This window comes from Lathyrus oleraceus, chromosome 3 (assembly GCF_024323335.1).
Source record: "Lathyrus oleraceus cultivar Zhongwan6 chromosome 3, CAAS_Psat_ZW6_1.0, whole genome shotgun sequence".
NCBI lineage: Eukaryota > Viridiplantae > Streptophyta > Magnoliopsida > Fabales > Fabaceae > Lathyrus > Lathyrus oleraceus.
In genome coordinates this window covers 516,532,812-516,547,871 of record NC_066581.1, presented here as the reverse complement: position 1 = coordinate 516,547,871, position 15,060 = coordinate 516,532,812, and the positions used below count along the sequence as shown (strand labels likewise).

The 15,060-nt window shown below is 29.9% G+C and overlaps 1 protein-coding gene across 1 annotated transcript; it reads right to left on the bottom strand.

Annotated features, from left to right (window-relative positions):
• Positions 1-4,036: 4,036 nt before the first annotated feature.
• Positions 4,037-7,303, bottom strand: LOC127128555 (amino acid transporter AVT1I). Its single transcript, XM_051057901.1, has 3 exons — positions 7,111-7,303; positions 5,293-5,900; positions 4,037-4,752 (listed from the first exon to the last, which is right to left on the bottom strand). The coding sequence occupies exons 1-3, from the start codon at positions 7,262-7,264 to the stop codon at positions 4,225-4,227; spliced, it is 1,290 nt and encodes a 429-aa protein (XP_050913858.1). The 5' UTR covers positions 7,265-7,303; the 3' UTR covers positions 4,037-4,224.
• Between the last annotated feature and the right edge of the window lie 7,757 nt (positions 7,304-15,060).

The following is a 15,060-nucleotide window of genomic DNA, read 5'->3' as shown; positions in this document are numbered from 1 at the left end:
TGTTTTCTTTATTACAGGTAAAATGGCTATTATGAAGTCAATCATTCGTGCAAGGGGCAAGGGATACTTGAAAGTATCAATTGATATTTGTTTAGATGGAGATGTTCCATTGTCGTCAAGCCTCATTCGCGTAGATGATGATGCTGGATATTTGAAAGTATCCCTCTACGACAATGGAACATGTCCATCTAAACAAATATCAATTCTATCTTCAAAAGATAAGGGACCAAAAATATAAGGGGATTACGCAGCAAATCGAGTCAGTTGCATCAAAAAAAAGAAGGTATAAACACAATTATATGATATTTATGCATAGAAAATGTTAATTCTTGATCTTATACATCACCTAACTAATTTTATGATATTTTAGGTTCATGCTATTGATATTGAACAAAAAGAGGTTGTTGCTAAGAAGACTGCTGCTAGCAAAAAAAACATACATCTCAGAGATGCTTTTGCTACTTAGTTTTATTTCTTTTTAAGTTATGAATTGGTTGTATATTTAGAATCTTTAGAAGTTAAACGATTATATATCAGTGGATTGTTGTATATGTATGGATTGTTGTATATAAGGCTTGTTGAATGCAATGTGTGAAAAAGGGCTTCAAATTATACAGTTTTAGGTGTACTGCTTCAATATACAGGTTGTCTAAAATAAATAAATAAATATAGCGCTTTTTAAAAAAAATAAATTAAATAACCACCCACTTTAGAGGGCGCTTTCCAAAATAAGCGCCCTCTAAACCCTTTAAATTTTCACTTTAGAGGGCGCTTTCCAGTAAAAGCGCCCTTTAAACCCTTAAAAGTTTCCACGTTAGAGGGCGCTTTCCAGTAAAAGCGCCCTCTAAACCCTTAAATGTTTCCACTTTAGAGGGCGCTTTCTTTAAAAAGCGCCCTCTAAAGTGGCCCTTAAAGGGCTTAAAGAGCCACTTTAGACAGCGCTTTCACCAGGAAAAAAAGCGCTGTCTTTACCTATGCCAGCGCCAGATTAGAGGGCGCTTTAAAGCGCTGTTATAGGCCAAAAAAAGCGCCCTCTTTTCCCTTATTTGGCGTAGTGTTAATAGATGTCTTCTAAGTCTTTCACACAAATTTTGATGTCATCTTATTTTTCAAGTATATTTTGCAAACATCAAATTTCGTGTGAAGGACTCAAACTGTCATCCATTTATCATCATTGTTTTGAAAAATTTGTGGCATTGAATTAAATTCTATGGGCTAAAGAGAAAATCATGAATTAAAATATGTATGCAATTCGAAAAACATTGGACCGTTTAAGTTGTTTTTTTAAGATAATTTAATGTTTCTCATTATTATCTCAAACATCAATTTAAATGAATGCGAGTTCAATGAGGGGTTAGTGAAACAATCAATCACATATGATATAACAAACTCACTAACAACATTTATCAACAAAAAATTCAATTAATTAACATAGATTGAGAGAACTTGGTAACTAACCATTCTTGGAAAATTAAGACAAATTTGTCAAATGAAAGGAGGATAAAACTGAGGAGAAAACTGCAAACTTGTATTAATTTTGAATGGATGTCATTCTAGGTCTATCACATAAGCTTGCATCTTTCACTCCAGCTTCATCCTCTCTTGTATTTTTTCTTCATAGCAACACAAATCAATTGTAACCCTATAAACACCATATAAAAAACATGTTAACATAAACTAACAGTACATTGTAATCTAACAAAAATTTATCAACATACAAAAGTTTGTCAACAACAATAACCAACAACTAATCATGTGAAACATAACAAGGTTTTTAATCTTCCTGCCTAGTTGAATTCGTGCAGTTCTCAATGTTTTCATTATTTTCAAGGTGTTCATCTGATTCATAATCTGTTGCATCTAGATTTATTAGGTACTTCATAATAGCCTCTACCTTCTTCATCTTTTTCAGGGTTAAGATTCTTAAAAAGAATCTTCTTATAGCTTGTTCCACCACACGTTTCAACAACACTAATGTGATCTCTAACAACTTCAACTTTCTTGGGTTTATTCAACCATAACTTCAATATATCAATAACCCCCTTTGTAACCTCAATCTCGTGGATAAGTTTGTTGCTTCCATTATTCATGTTGAGATAAGAATCTAAAATCTGAGAGAAGAATCTGAAATTTGAGAGAAGGATCTGGAATCTAAACAAGAAGAGAAACCATTTTTACAAATAACATACAACAATATACAATAACAACATACAACAATAAAACCCATAAACTCTCGAATAAGAAGAAAATCATGTGAAACATAACAATAACATACACGAAAACAAGAGAATAAGGAAGATGATGAATACCTTTATGTATGAAGAACAAGATTGATACTATATTGTAGAATATGAAAGCAAATGACGAAGAAGAAAAGAGAAAATGTGTGTTAGGATTTTATTATGAAAGATACAGCGACACTATCAAGAAGCAGGAGATAATCCACTTATATATGGATAAACAATTTTATCATGGTCGTATTCAAAAACCGTGATGAAATATAATGACTTTCACAACGGTTGACAGTAACAACTATGGTGAATGATATTTTAATTTTAATTTATATAATATATTATAAGGACAACAATCATTGTGACCGTGATGAAATATAATGACTTTCACAACGGTTGACAGTAACAACTATGGTGAATGATATTTTAATTTTAATTTATATAATATATTATAAGGACAACAATCATTGTGACAAAAAAGTAGAAAATTGTGGGAGTTAGGATTCAAACTCTATCACTCCATGAACGTATAATCACGGTTAATTAGTTTGACAATGGTGCAATATTTTTTTGTAAATATAAAAAAAAAAACGCATTCAAAAATAGGTATTACCATAATTAACAGTCAGAATGTTGTAACTGTGAGAAAATTTCCAAAATAATAATTAATTGTATGATTATATTATTTGAATTAATAATATAAATATAAATATTATATTCAAAGTTTTCATATTTCAATTGCATGTCTATAGTAATTATTATTAGTCTAAAGTGCCATTTAATTGGTTTCCTTTCTTTTAGGAGTAGTTGCAACCTATAAACAAATATTTGCTATTCTTATGCGAAACGTTGTTACTAAGTTGCAATTGGAATAGTGTCATGTCTTTTCTAAGAGTTGCTACTGTTTCATAACAAACGTGATTTTCAATATAAATTACAGGTTATGGTCACGGTGGAAAAACACACAAAAAACCAATCTCAATTAATTTCTCATTCTAAATCATCTTTCTCTTCTCTAATGCATGAGAGCAATTGAAAGAAACATTCTTCTGTAAAATATTATCAACAGATACGCTTAGAGAGATTGTGCAGTTCTCTTTAAGCATTCCAAAGTATCCTGCAGGAAATTCGCCGGTAACTCCTTTTGCATCCAACATAGAAAGATTGGTGGGGTGAATTGTTCCTTAAGCTTAGTGTAAAACTACACGCTTTGAAGTTTATCGTATAAATTAATTTCTCTGTTTCAACTTCATTTGTTCTTAATTCAAAAGAATCAACATTAACTTAATTTTACGAAACATCTATTTTGTATAATTGATTATAGAATGAACAACCTAATGTTTTAATAAATATACAACATGAGAACTTAATAAAGAACGGTATTATGACTCATTTGGAATTATCATTTGTCCTCTCCCCCTTAGTCCAAGGTTTTGTTTGTTAATTTAATCTCTATTACATCATTTGTTTTAATAATTATATTAAAATACTTGAAATGAAAAACAAATAACACGTGAAAGCTTCAACGTCATTTAAAAAAGATATAAAAAAGCCATATAGTAGCGTCATGTCACTTGAATTATGGACTAATTTTAATGGAAATTAAAAATTATTAAAACTAATGACAGGGTTCTACCATTTTCAAATCTGATACTTGTGAGGATTGTTTGTCATATGTCTAGAAACTTGCAAGTCATAAAACATCTGTCATCGATTCTTGATTTGAGTCATAGATTTATAAATTCAAATGAAATTGCATTGATGTTTGATCAAACACATATTTTATGCACTAGAAGCTTTTATGCATGAAAATTAATTATTTTTAGAAGATGTACAACAATGTTTAAAATAATAAAAATAATAAATACGACAATTCAAACAAGCCATCACGCGCGCAGATAATTATATGATTGATAAATCATGCGATCAAGACCTTTTACATTTGTAACAAGTGGTTGTTTATAAATTTATCCCATCATCATATATAAATCTTCTAGTTGTTAGAAGACTTTTGTACCAATTCAACAATTGAAGTGTATGTTCCTGAAATTCCCATCACTATAGCTACTAATATTATTGTCACTATTGCTATTGTTTCAAATCCAATTTTTCTATAACTTCCAGAAATCTTCAAGTAACACGTGCAAGGCAGCAAAATAGAAGCCGTGATAGTTAGAAATGCTCCAACCAATGACATGAGAGATCCAAAAAATGGAAGAGCCAATGTAACAATAACAATACTAATTACAAGAAAAGTACTCATAAAAATGTTGGCTATTCTATTATTCTTGTATGTCCTTGGAAGTAAATTTTTTAGAGCATTTGTAATTGGTATTGCAATCAATGCAAACTTACACATTGGATTTACCAAGGTTGTGTATATTGCTATTTTTGAACTTATTTTGTTTAGTGGTAAGTTTAATGTTACTTGTGATTCAACTTTTGAGCCAAACATTAAGTAACCAATTATAGCCATAGTTACAAAACCAACCGTTGGTAACATGAAGCACACAATTAGGACCTGCAATATAAAGAAAACACATAAATAACTGTTCTCATTCATTATTTCATCCATGAGAATTAGAACACCAACTTCTTCCATTGATTTGAACTTATTTTTTCTTCTATATACTCAAACAATGCTTAATATGATCTCACATTTGAGAAAATAATTACCATTAGAGTCTTATGTATTACTCGGACAGTGACCAGAATTATTCACTTAGAAAAAATATATCCTATCTACCGAAGTTCTAATCCTCTATATATTTTATTACTCGTATGATAAATATATTTTAGAACTTTTAAATACATATTCCTTCCGTTCTCAAATAAATGTCATATCTCACACTTTTATATATATTAAAACAAAGTAATATATGAAAGAGAGAATAGTGATTTATCAAATTATCCTTATTGATTATTTAATATAATTAGCATTAAGAAAAATAATAAATTATTCCTATTAATTAGAGGATAAGTTGGAAGATAAAATCTAAAACTGCATTCACAAGTAAAAAAAAATTAATAAAAAAGAAGTTAATAAAAAAGAAGCACTCACATAAGAGAATTGACGTTTGTTCTTCATGGAAGTGTAGAGAACTGGAAAAATGGGATGTGCACTATAGCAAAATGTATACAAGCCAACAGCTGTAGGGATACCATTCCAATTTATTAAATCACCCTTTTGATGAACACCAACTCCTCCAAATGCTGCAGTCCATATTATTGACAAAATGATAATAGCAGAAGCCAAGACACCACTTGCAGATACATAAGAAAGAAAACTCAAATTGTCCAACCAAACCGTCGGCAAAATAATTAGAGCAACCAAAATCACAAAGAATTGCTTTGCACGAATTGATATACCAGCCACTTGAAACTCTTCAATAGGAAATAAGTTACTCAAATTGTCTCCTTCTAGGATCAAGAAACCTATTAAAAGCAAATAGAACTCGGAGTACATTGATATTGATGCTATTAATTTTCCTCTTTTTCCAAATGCAAGTTCACCCATATCAGAAAATGTTCGAATGTTGGAATGTTTTACCATGCATCTTTTCATTAATACACCAGTGTAAAATGTTACTCCTGCAATAGAAAATAAAAGTACTAAACTTAGCCATCCTCCTGAGGCCAAAGCATATGGAACTGATAGTATTCCAACACCTGAAAAACCAAAATCATATAAACTATCATTAGCATTTTTTTAATTTAATGCTATAAACATCAAAATTACATTTAAAATTCACTACTATTTCTATTGTTGTTAGTTCAGGTTTTAATGACAATAAATTTTAAGAAATTAAATTAGTCAATAGAAAATCAAAACTAGGAATTATCATAAAAAATTAAGGCAAATATTTCTTATAGAAATATATTATAAAATTTTAGTAAATGCCAAAATTCAACATAAAACTATTTCAATGAGATGATATAAGAATCATTCTCCAAGATTCCAAATTCAAATCCTACACCAAAAATATAATCAAAGAATCAAAAAAAAAAAAAAAATATATATATATATATATATATATATATATATATATATATATATATATATATATATATATATATATATATATATATATATATATATATATATATATATATATATATATATATATATATATATATACATTGGTGTGCGTTTTTTTTATGAATATCATAAAATAAAGTTAACTCTAAAATAAATATTAAATCTTAAATAGTCTTTTAATCATTGTAAATTGGTGTATTTTTTATTTTCGTCTCTATATTTTTTGAATACTAATATCATTTTGGTTTTAATTTCTAAAATTAAAATCCATAGGAAAATCCGAAAAAAACCTGTAAATTTTTTTGGGGATTTTAAATTTAGTAACTAAAATTTAATGAAATTCAACATTTAAAAACTTTATAAAAAAAATACAGTGACGAAAAACAAAAACAAGACAATTTACCGAGATCAAAAAACTATTTAAGTCTAAATATTATAAATTTTAGTTTAATGTTTTTTCAACTTTGTTCTTGTATTTAATTTGTAAAAGCATAGTTTATTTTAAAAGTAGAATTTAGACAAATTTAATTAAAAAAATATTATAGAAATGAAATTAAAAACAAACCCTAGATAATAAAAGACATATACAAAAATACAAATACTTCATTTTTTGAACAAGTCCATATATTAATAGACAACGCTTCAAACAATAAGATTTATAGACAAAATACAAATTCAAATACAACCTAGCCCTAAAAGACAAACCAAACAATATAGAAGTATTTTATGTATTATTATTGTAATTTTTTATTTGTTTTTAAATTTATTAAATAATTGATGTATTTAATTTAAAAAATTAAAATTTGAAGAGAGGATATGTTAAGAATTCTAGAGTAAGACCTGATATTGCATTGAGTCCATTGAAACACGTTCGAATAAAAGATACTCCATTTTTGTTTGGAGCATCAGAGGCTATGAGTTCCTCCTCATCAACTAGATTCTTCTCAGATAGTAAAGGAAAATTTAAGGTGGTGTGATCAGAAGTTGCAGCCATGTTTGAGATGTGTGAGAAAGGGTGGAAAACAATGAAAGCACGTATGAGATATATATAGTTGGACAAATGCTGTAACAGTTGCCTGATATATTTTTAATCATTCAAGATCTGTAAATTAAAATATAGTTTAATAATGATTCATATACTTTCTCTTCTCACTGTTTGAGAATGACCGATGAGTAGAAAAATATCGCCCAATCTTGCCCACATGGATCAATTTTGTCGACTTTAAATGCACTCGTTTTCTAGATGGCTACATTCTAAATGACAGCCGTATTTAGAGAAAAACACCAAGTACATAAAATTAAGTATGTCTATATTAAATAGTTTTAATGACATGTTTTATAAATTACAATCGTTTTATTTGAATTTTCATATTAATAACAATTTAACAACTTTTTCATTTCACACTTTGGCGAACTTTTTTATATGCATAACTGAATAATTATTCTATTTATTCACAAAGTTAATGACACTTTTGACTGGTTTAAGGATGGTCTCCTATGAACGTTGACTCTGACCTCCTTACCTCCTTTTAGTGACCTTCAGTCTTTGTTTAGAGGATTTACCCCTTCTTCAGTGAGTGCTACTTGTTCTACTTCTTGAAGACCACTTCTTGAACAATGGGCTTGTTTATCTAATACACTTTGTATTAATTCTATAGAAAAGTGGATTTCCTTTACTGGGTAGAGTTCCCCCCAAATGTAGGTGTGGTTTACACTGATCTGGGTTAATGATTATTGTGTTCTTTATTGTTTTTCTGCATCATCATAAGGTTATATGTAATAACTTGGTTATGCAACTAATTTTTACTTTCTAGTATATAATGTCTCAAACATCGTGTCTGACATCCGTCCACATAATCTGTTATCTATCATAAACCAGTTGTACATGTTGTCCAAGACATCTGGTCTAACACATTTCCTCCTTGGAACATTATTTCAGTTGTAACATAAGTCTAGAATTGTTTTTTTGTTTTATGTTATATTGTTTGTGTGCAATATTTCAGGGAGTGCATAGGAATTTTGTTGTGACTCAAAATCAACTCAATTCTAAGTGATAGCTTTCCAAGCATAAAAAAAGTGGAGATTGAAGTTGCATGTCCCTAATAGATTCACGGGTAGAACCCCAATTTGGTTTTTTTGCATGTCTTGTCGCTTTCGTTTCGCTTATTATTATTTATTGAGTCTCTTTTATGATTGCACATATCTAAATCAAGCTTTACATTGATTCGTTTCTTTAGCATGCATAATTAAAGTGTTATATTTGAGTTTGATCATGATACATTTAGTCAATTGGTTAAGTTAGTGGAACAAGAAACATATGTGTTGTTGGTTCAACACATACGCTTTTGAAATCATGAAAAATAGAGATTTTGTGTGCATGAATCGAATCATGTACATATCCTGACTCGAATCAAATTGAACAGGGGAAAAAAGATTTCCAAACTCTGTAACTCGAATCACAGTTTTAACTTTATTTGAATCATGCAGCTTTGTGACTCGAATCAAAAGTTGCACTTGATTTGAATCAGACATATCTGGTTAGCGTCTTCCTAATTTTGATTCGAATCAAACTTTACAACTGACTCAAATCAAACTATTTTTCACATTTTTCTATTTGGCTTTGTAAATATTGACTTGTGTCAAGGTTTATACCTAATTCGAATAATTATCCTTTGTGATTCGAATCAGAGAATTAAGGTGACTTGAATCACATGAAAAATTGGTCAATTTATTTATGAGATCTTGTTTCACTCTACTTGCTCATTCGACTCAAATTATGAAATGTTCTTGACTCGAATCTAACTAACATTTTTCTTCCATTTTTGTGCTTAATATCAAGCACATATAAATTCATTTTTTCATTATATTTTTAATAATGCAATTTCATATTCTACAGTGTCATTTTGTAAAATTAACAACCTCACACATTTAAAAACTCAAAAACTCTTACATATAGATTTTCTTTCATCTTCAATGTCAAGTTTGATTTTAGATTGATAATGAGAGATTTGTAATTGTTGAGGAAGACATTGTCTTAAAACTAACCGTTCTTGAAGGTTTGGTAAATATTTTCAGGAAACTTTCTAGATTGAGGTTGTTGTCATTGGTAGTGACAAAATCTAGAGAATAGAAGGATGTTCTTCTCTCCAGTTGACCTTGGTAGTTACTGTCTTGAAGTATACAAATAAGGTGGAGTTCTTCTCAATCTTCAGACACATCAACGTTAAATAAATTTGTGAGATCAAGAGGTTATTGCCACACAGGAAGACTGTGAGCAGATTGGTGAAGCTAAAAGATTCAAGAAGCGAGAATCGAGTAAAGATTTTGTAAAAGATATTAAGTTGTATACGAGTCAAGATCCATATAGAATATTTATTTTTCTCAGCATTATTGTGGATTTGTGATTGTATGAACTCTTGTAATATTTGTCAAAAGCATATTGACAAAGACAAATCATGATAGCTTTGATCACTTGTCTTGAATACCTTGCAAAACATGTTTCCACATGCCCAACCCAAGAAACAAGTATTCAAAGGGGTTTTAAAACAAGGAGACACCCTATATTTTTTTCTCTTCATGCTTGTGAGTGAAGGTCTTAGTGGTTTGATGAGTAGAGTCGTAGAATTAGATCTTCTCTCAAGGTTTAGGATATAAACCTCAAATTTGATGGTCTCTCGTCTTTAATATGCAAATGATACTCTTATTATAGGTGAATAATTAGTTGAGAATCTTTAGAGTATGAAGACTATTCTTATAGGTTTTGAGCTAGCTTCGGGTTTTCAGGTGAACTTTTTTCTAAGAGTAGTCTTATATGGGTTAATGTGAGCAATGTCTTTTTGTAGTTTGTTGGTGACTTTCTTCTCTAAAAACTTGAGTTCCTCCCGTTTAAATTCTTGAGGCTGCTTGTAGGGAATATTTCAAGCCGAGAGGCAAATTGGGATCCTCTTGTTAGCATGTTATCTAAACGGATTAATTCATGGAAGCAGATGCATGTTAGCATATGGGGCCGAGTTGTCCTACTTAATTTTGTGCTTAATGATATCCTTGTCTTCTTTTTCTATTTTCGTTATTTTCTTGTAAAGTTTTGGAGGAAGATAGTTCGGATCCAAAGAAATTTCCTTTGGGGATATGTGAAAGAAGATTCTAAGATTTTTTGGATTAACTGGGTTAATGTTTGTAAATATAAGAAAAAATTGAAGGAGAATAGCCATCCAAGGCGCAGCGGAATATAAAAATTTCTCCTTTAATGATCCTTACGAATGAGCATGATCAGTGATAGAATCGTTACCTCTTGTGGAGATTCAAATCTTTGGTGCAAATCTCTGACAATGATCAACCTTTGATACAGATCCACGGGGCGATCACGAACGTTGAACGATGACAACGTCTCTACTCAGTCCACACGAACGGATTCCTTCAATCGCAGTGCTAGCTGTTTGTGAGTGAAGGCTTTGAGTGAGAGAGAGAGAGATATACGAAATTCCAACTCTTCAGTTGTGTTGTCTGGAGTGTGAATGCTTCTACCCAAGGGGTTCTATTTATAGAACCACTTGTGTGGGCTTCAAGCCAAAAAGCCCACTTAAGTGCATTTTGGCCCATATCTCAGAATATGCCAAAATCACTTAAGTATTTGGTACTTTACCATATTTCGTATTCTTCTTAAGTACACCGTACCTTACGATGTTCCTTAATTATTCTATCTCTCATCAATCCGTCCTTTGTGTGTGACCCTATAGGTTTTCGCGGCGTTGGCAATTATATTAAATCATGCATTTAACATAATAAACAGTGAGCGGTATCTAGCAACACATCACTGCTACCCAAGTCACGAAAATGTCATGTGATCTGACAAAACCTCCTGTGATAATAATTATGTGTATAATTACCCCTTTGCCCTTATGTCTATATTGAACACAAGGTATAGACCATGTCACCCTTGTCCAGTTCAATATTGGGCCCATAGACATTTATCCTGTTAAGCAGGATTGGCAAATTCCATCTAGGACACTCATGTCCCTCAGCATGCTTCGTGGAGTACCTATCAACTGCCTTTATGGTTATCCAGTTACGGATAACGTTGGATTAGCAATAAAGCACTCGACTCTACATCTAGGATCCATAGTGGTTTCAGGTCGAAGAGTGGTATACACTATTATCACCATGAGAATAACTTATGACACTTTGCATAACTTTCTATATAGTATTCTCATAGCGGGTCAATCCAGTATGAATATTACTCTTAATATTCATACCTATGTTTAAGACTTGATAACTCTTTATCCATGATCCATGAGACGTGATCATCAGTCTACAAACATAATAGTCTCCATGCTTTAATGTTATCCCATTTCATAATAAAGCTTGACTACGGACACTTTAAGAATAGTGTCCTTATGTTTAATGTGATCTCATGATTAAGTCATACTTGATACATTAAATGGACTATCTATTCCAGGGACTTTATTAAACAAACATAATAAAGAAAAATGCCTTTTATTATTAATAAATAATTCGATACAAGTACCAAAAGTATTGGCCTCTAGGGCTTACACCAACAAAAATGTGGGTTAGGGATCTCTGTTTCGTTATTTTACTCTTTTGGCTACATGAAGGTGGAGAGTCATCTCTCGTTCCTCTGGTTTTTAGCGTGATATGCATGTTGTTAGATAAGGTGCTTTGGTGGTCCATTCTTTTAGGGGGATAAAGATTCGGGTTTCTGAAACACATCCTCCTAATGGAAATGAGTGTCTCCTTTTTTTTTGATTTTTTTTTATCATTAGGTGGTAGGGTGAAGACTAGGATTGATTTTACTATGATATGACATGTTGTGGTTTGGACCATATGGAGGACTCGAAATGATATTATCTTTTATGGTTATTCGACAAACATGAAAGAAGTAGAGGAAAAAAGTGTTTTTCTGACTTACAAATGATTTTGGAGAAGATTAGTGGGGAACTCATGCAAAATCTCAAAGTTAGTTCAGAAACATATCCTTTCGATCAACCAATAGCATATCGAGATTTTTGATCTACTCAGGGAGTCTTGTGGTTTTGGATTTTCTCTTTGTCATTTCTAATTTATTGATGATGGTGTTGTTGACTTGAGATCCAGTTTGGTTCCTTGTTTCGGTTGGGCTTTGTAGAGGCTGAGATGTTTCTCTGATTTTTGTCCTTTTTCCCGTGATCCATGTTATTTATTGTTTTATTCGTTTCTTTCCATTTATTTTAGTGAAGTTTTTTTTTGATACACCATGCTAGATGATTACATGTATCGGTAGTTAGATTAGTGTGTTTTTTCTCTCTCTCTCTTATATAATAGGTTTAAATAGTTAATTGATCCCGGTAAACTTGCGTGTTTTTTATTTTTGTTCCTATATTTTTTTTAAATGATCTTTGAATGTTAAAATTCTTTTAATTTTTAGTCCCTAAAGTTAAAATCTGTAGGAAATTTGCACACTATTAATATTTAACGATTTTATCTAAAAAAATATAAAAAGATGAAAAACAAAAACACATTAATATGTTATTTTATCTTTACAAAGATAATATAATATAATACATGATGACTTTGCCACACAGATTTTCAACAAAATCTTGGACGTAGCTGGACTCTTTCATATGTGCTTGAAAACAAATTATTGCAAAGATGATCTCTAAGTCCATGCAGAATCTGCATGCTTGTGATTAAACAGAAACTAAATTAATTAAAAATATCTCCGACCATCTTCTCCATGTTCTGACCTCACATGTTGAATCTCCTACAACATATTCAAAAATATAACATGCTTTTGTATTGAATATAAACAGCTCACATGAAAATTGTCTTATCATACCAAAGTTGCACACTCTTAAATATTACAGCCTTTTAGACAAGTAGGAAATAAAATATTTTAGTGAATTGTTGATTTAAAAGGAAAATATATTATATTAAATATATGAAATAAATTATTGAGAATGGTTGATGAATAGAAAAAGTCTCTATATTGGTACGAAGAAGACAATCTTCCCACCTAGATGTTACATTTTTGACCGAACTCAATTATCTAGACTATGTAAACTTAAATTTAAGAAAAAATTAATTTAAAAAGAACTAAGTTTAACTGATCCATAAAGATTCTTTGACCGATTTTCAAATAAGAATTGATTTTGATAAAAATAATTTTAGTTAAAAATAAATTGAATGTAAATTAATTTACTTTTCAATTTAATAATTTTAAAATATTCATATCCTTCTAATTTATTTAGGTAGTTTAATTCAAAACTTTTTTGGATGTGTAATTATTTTTATTATATGTTTTTAATGTATACATTTTATTAAATTTTAATGTGAAAATTTGAATTAAAATGAATACAAAGTTAAATCATAATATATATTAATAAAATAATATAATATACCGATATATAAAAAATTTCAATAATGACAAAGAGAGTAACATCAATATTAAAAAAATAAGATGATATATAACAATACAACAAATCAAAGAGAAAACAAGTTAGCAGCCTTCTTTTTTGGATGTAAATGCATTATATCTTTTAGACACGTGGAAACAACGAAGCACATGTGAGTGTGAGATATATATGTAGACAAATTAAATAGTTGACTAAACTCCTCGACAAAAGAACTCCATGCAAAAGCTAATGAAAGGGGAATTGCATTATTTAAATATCTAACTTTTAAGAGTATATGTCATTACGTTTAAACTTCATATATATTACTTTTACAGATTTAGAAATATATCAATACACTTATTAAACAAAGGAACACGATATACTATCTTACTTTCAAGTCTCAATATATAATTATCACACGTTTCACTCCGATCCAATCAATTTGAAAATTCTATTTTAATTTAAAAATATTTAAACTAAAATAAATATAATTTTAATAATTAAAAATAATATATAAAAAATACAATTATAAAAAATGGATGCAACAGTAATTAAAAAAAATGAAATCAAAAAGATCAAACCTCAAATAATAATTAAAAAAAATAGATGGAACATAATTAGAAAAAAATGAATTCAAGAGACCCACAACCTTTACCACCATATTTCAAATTTGCTTTGATTCCACTAGACTATTGATAAATTCATGTTTATTCTTTATTTTATAATTTATTTAATATAATATTAACTATATATTTTGCTTATTTTAAAATAAAATGAGATCCCTTAATTTGGAGGCTTTGGACTAAGGATTGTCTTGTCATTGCTCAGGGTTAGCCATACCTTTGACATATATGGTTTTGGGTCGAACCCATATGATATAAGGGTTTTACATGAACGCCCAATCTAACATTGTGTGTGCCAAAGATATTGAGTATTTAGAGTACTCACAATCATGATACTTGCACCATATTCTTGTTCTCGAAGCATCGTCCACCGTGAGATATTAAGTTTGAAAACTTGATTTAAATCAAATGGATTGAGACTAGAATCGTGAACGAATCACCTTCTTTATTGAATCTCAAGCACTCTCAATTTCTCATGGAGTTTGTACGCACCAATACCCAAAATAATTCAACCTATATTCGAGTTTGCACAAGATCGATGCAAAGTCAAATGTAGGGAAGATGAAATTTAGAATTTTGTGTGAAGAGGATAGATTTTTCCAATGTATTTTTTTGAATCGGGAATGCTCAATTTGTAGGTCAAGTTGATGTTGTTTCATAAGGTTGTGACCCTTGATGAATCAGAAATGCACAAGATTGAACATGCTCGACGCATTGTAATTATAACTATGTTTTAAGGTTATATTTTAATTTACTATATATTTTTAATTAAAGTTAAT

Coding starts and splice junctions, on each gene's coding strand:
- LOC127128555 (XM_051057901.1), bottom strand. CDS start 7,264: ATGGCTGCAACTTCTGATCACACCACCTTAAATTTTCCTTTACTATCT. Junction 5,901..7,110: donor TGGACTCAATGCAATATCAG/GTCTTACTCTAG, acceptor TTGGTTTTTCAG/GTGTTGGAATACTATCAGTT. Junction 4,753..5,292: donor ACAAACGTCAATTCTCTTAT/GTGAGTGCTTCT, acceptor TTTATATTGCAG/GTCCTAATTGTGTGCTTCAT.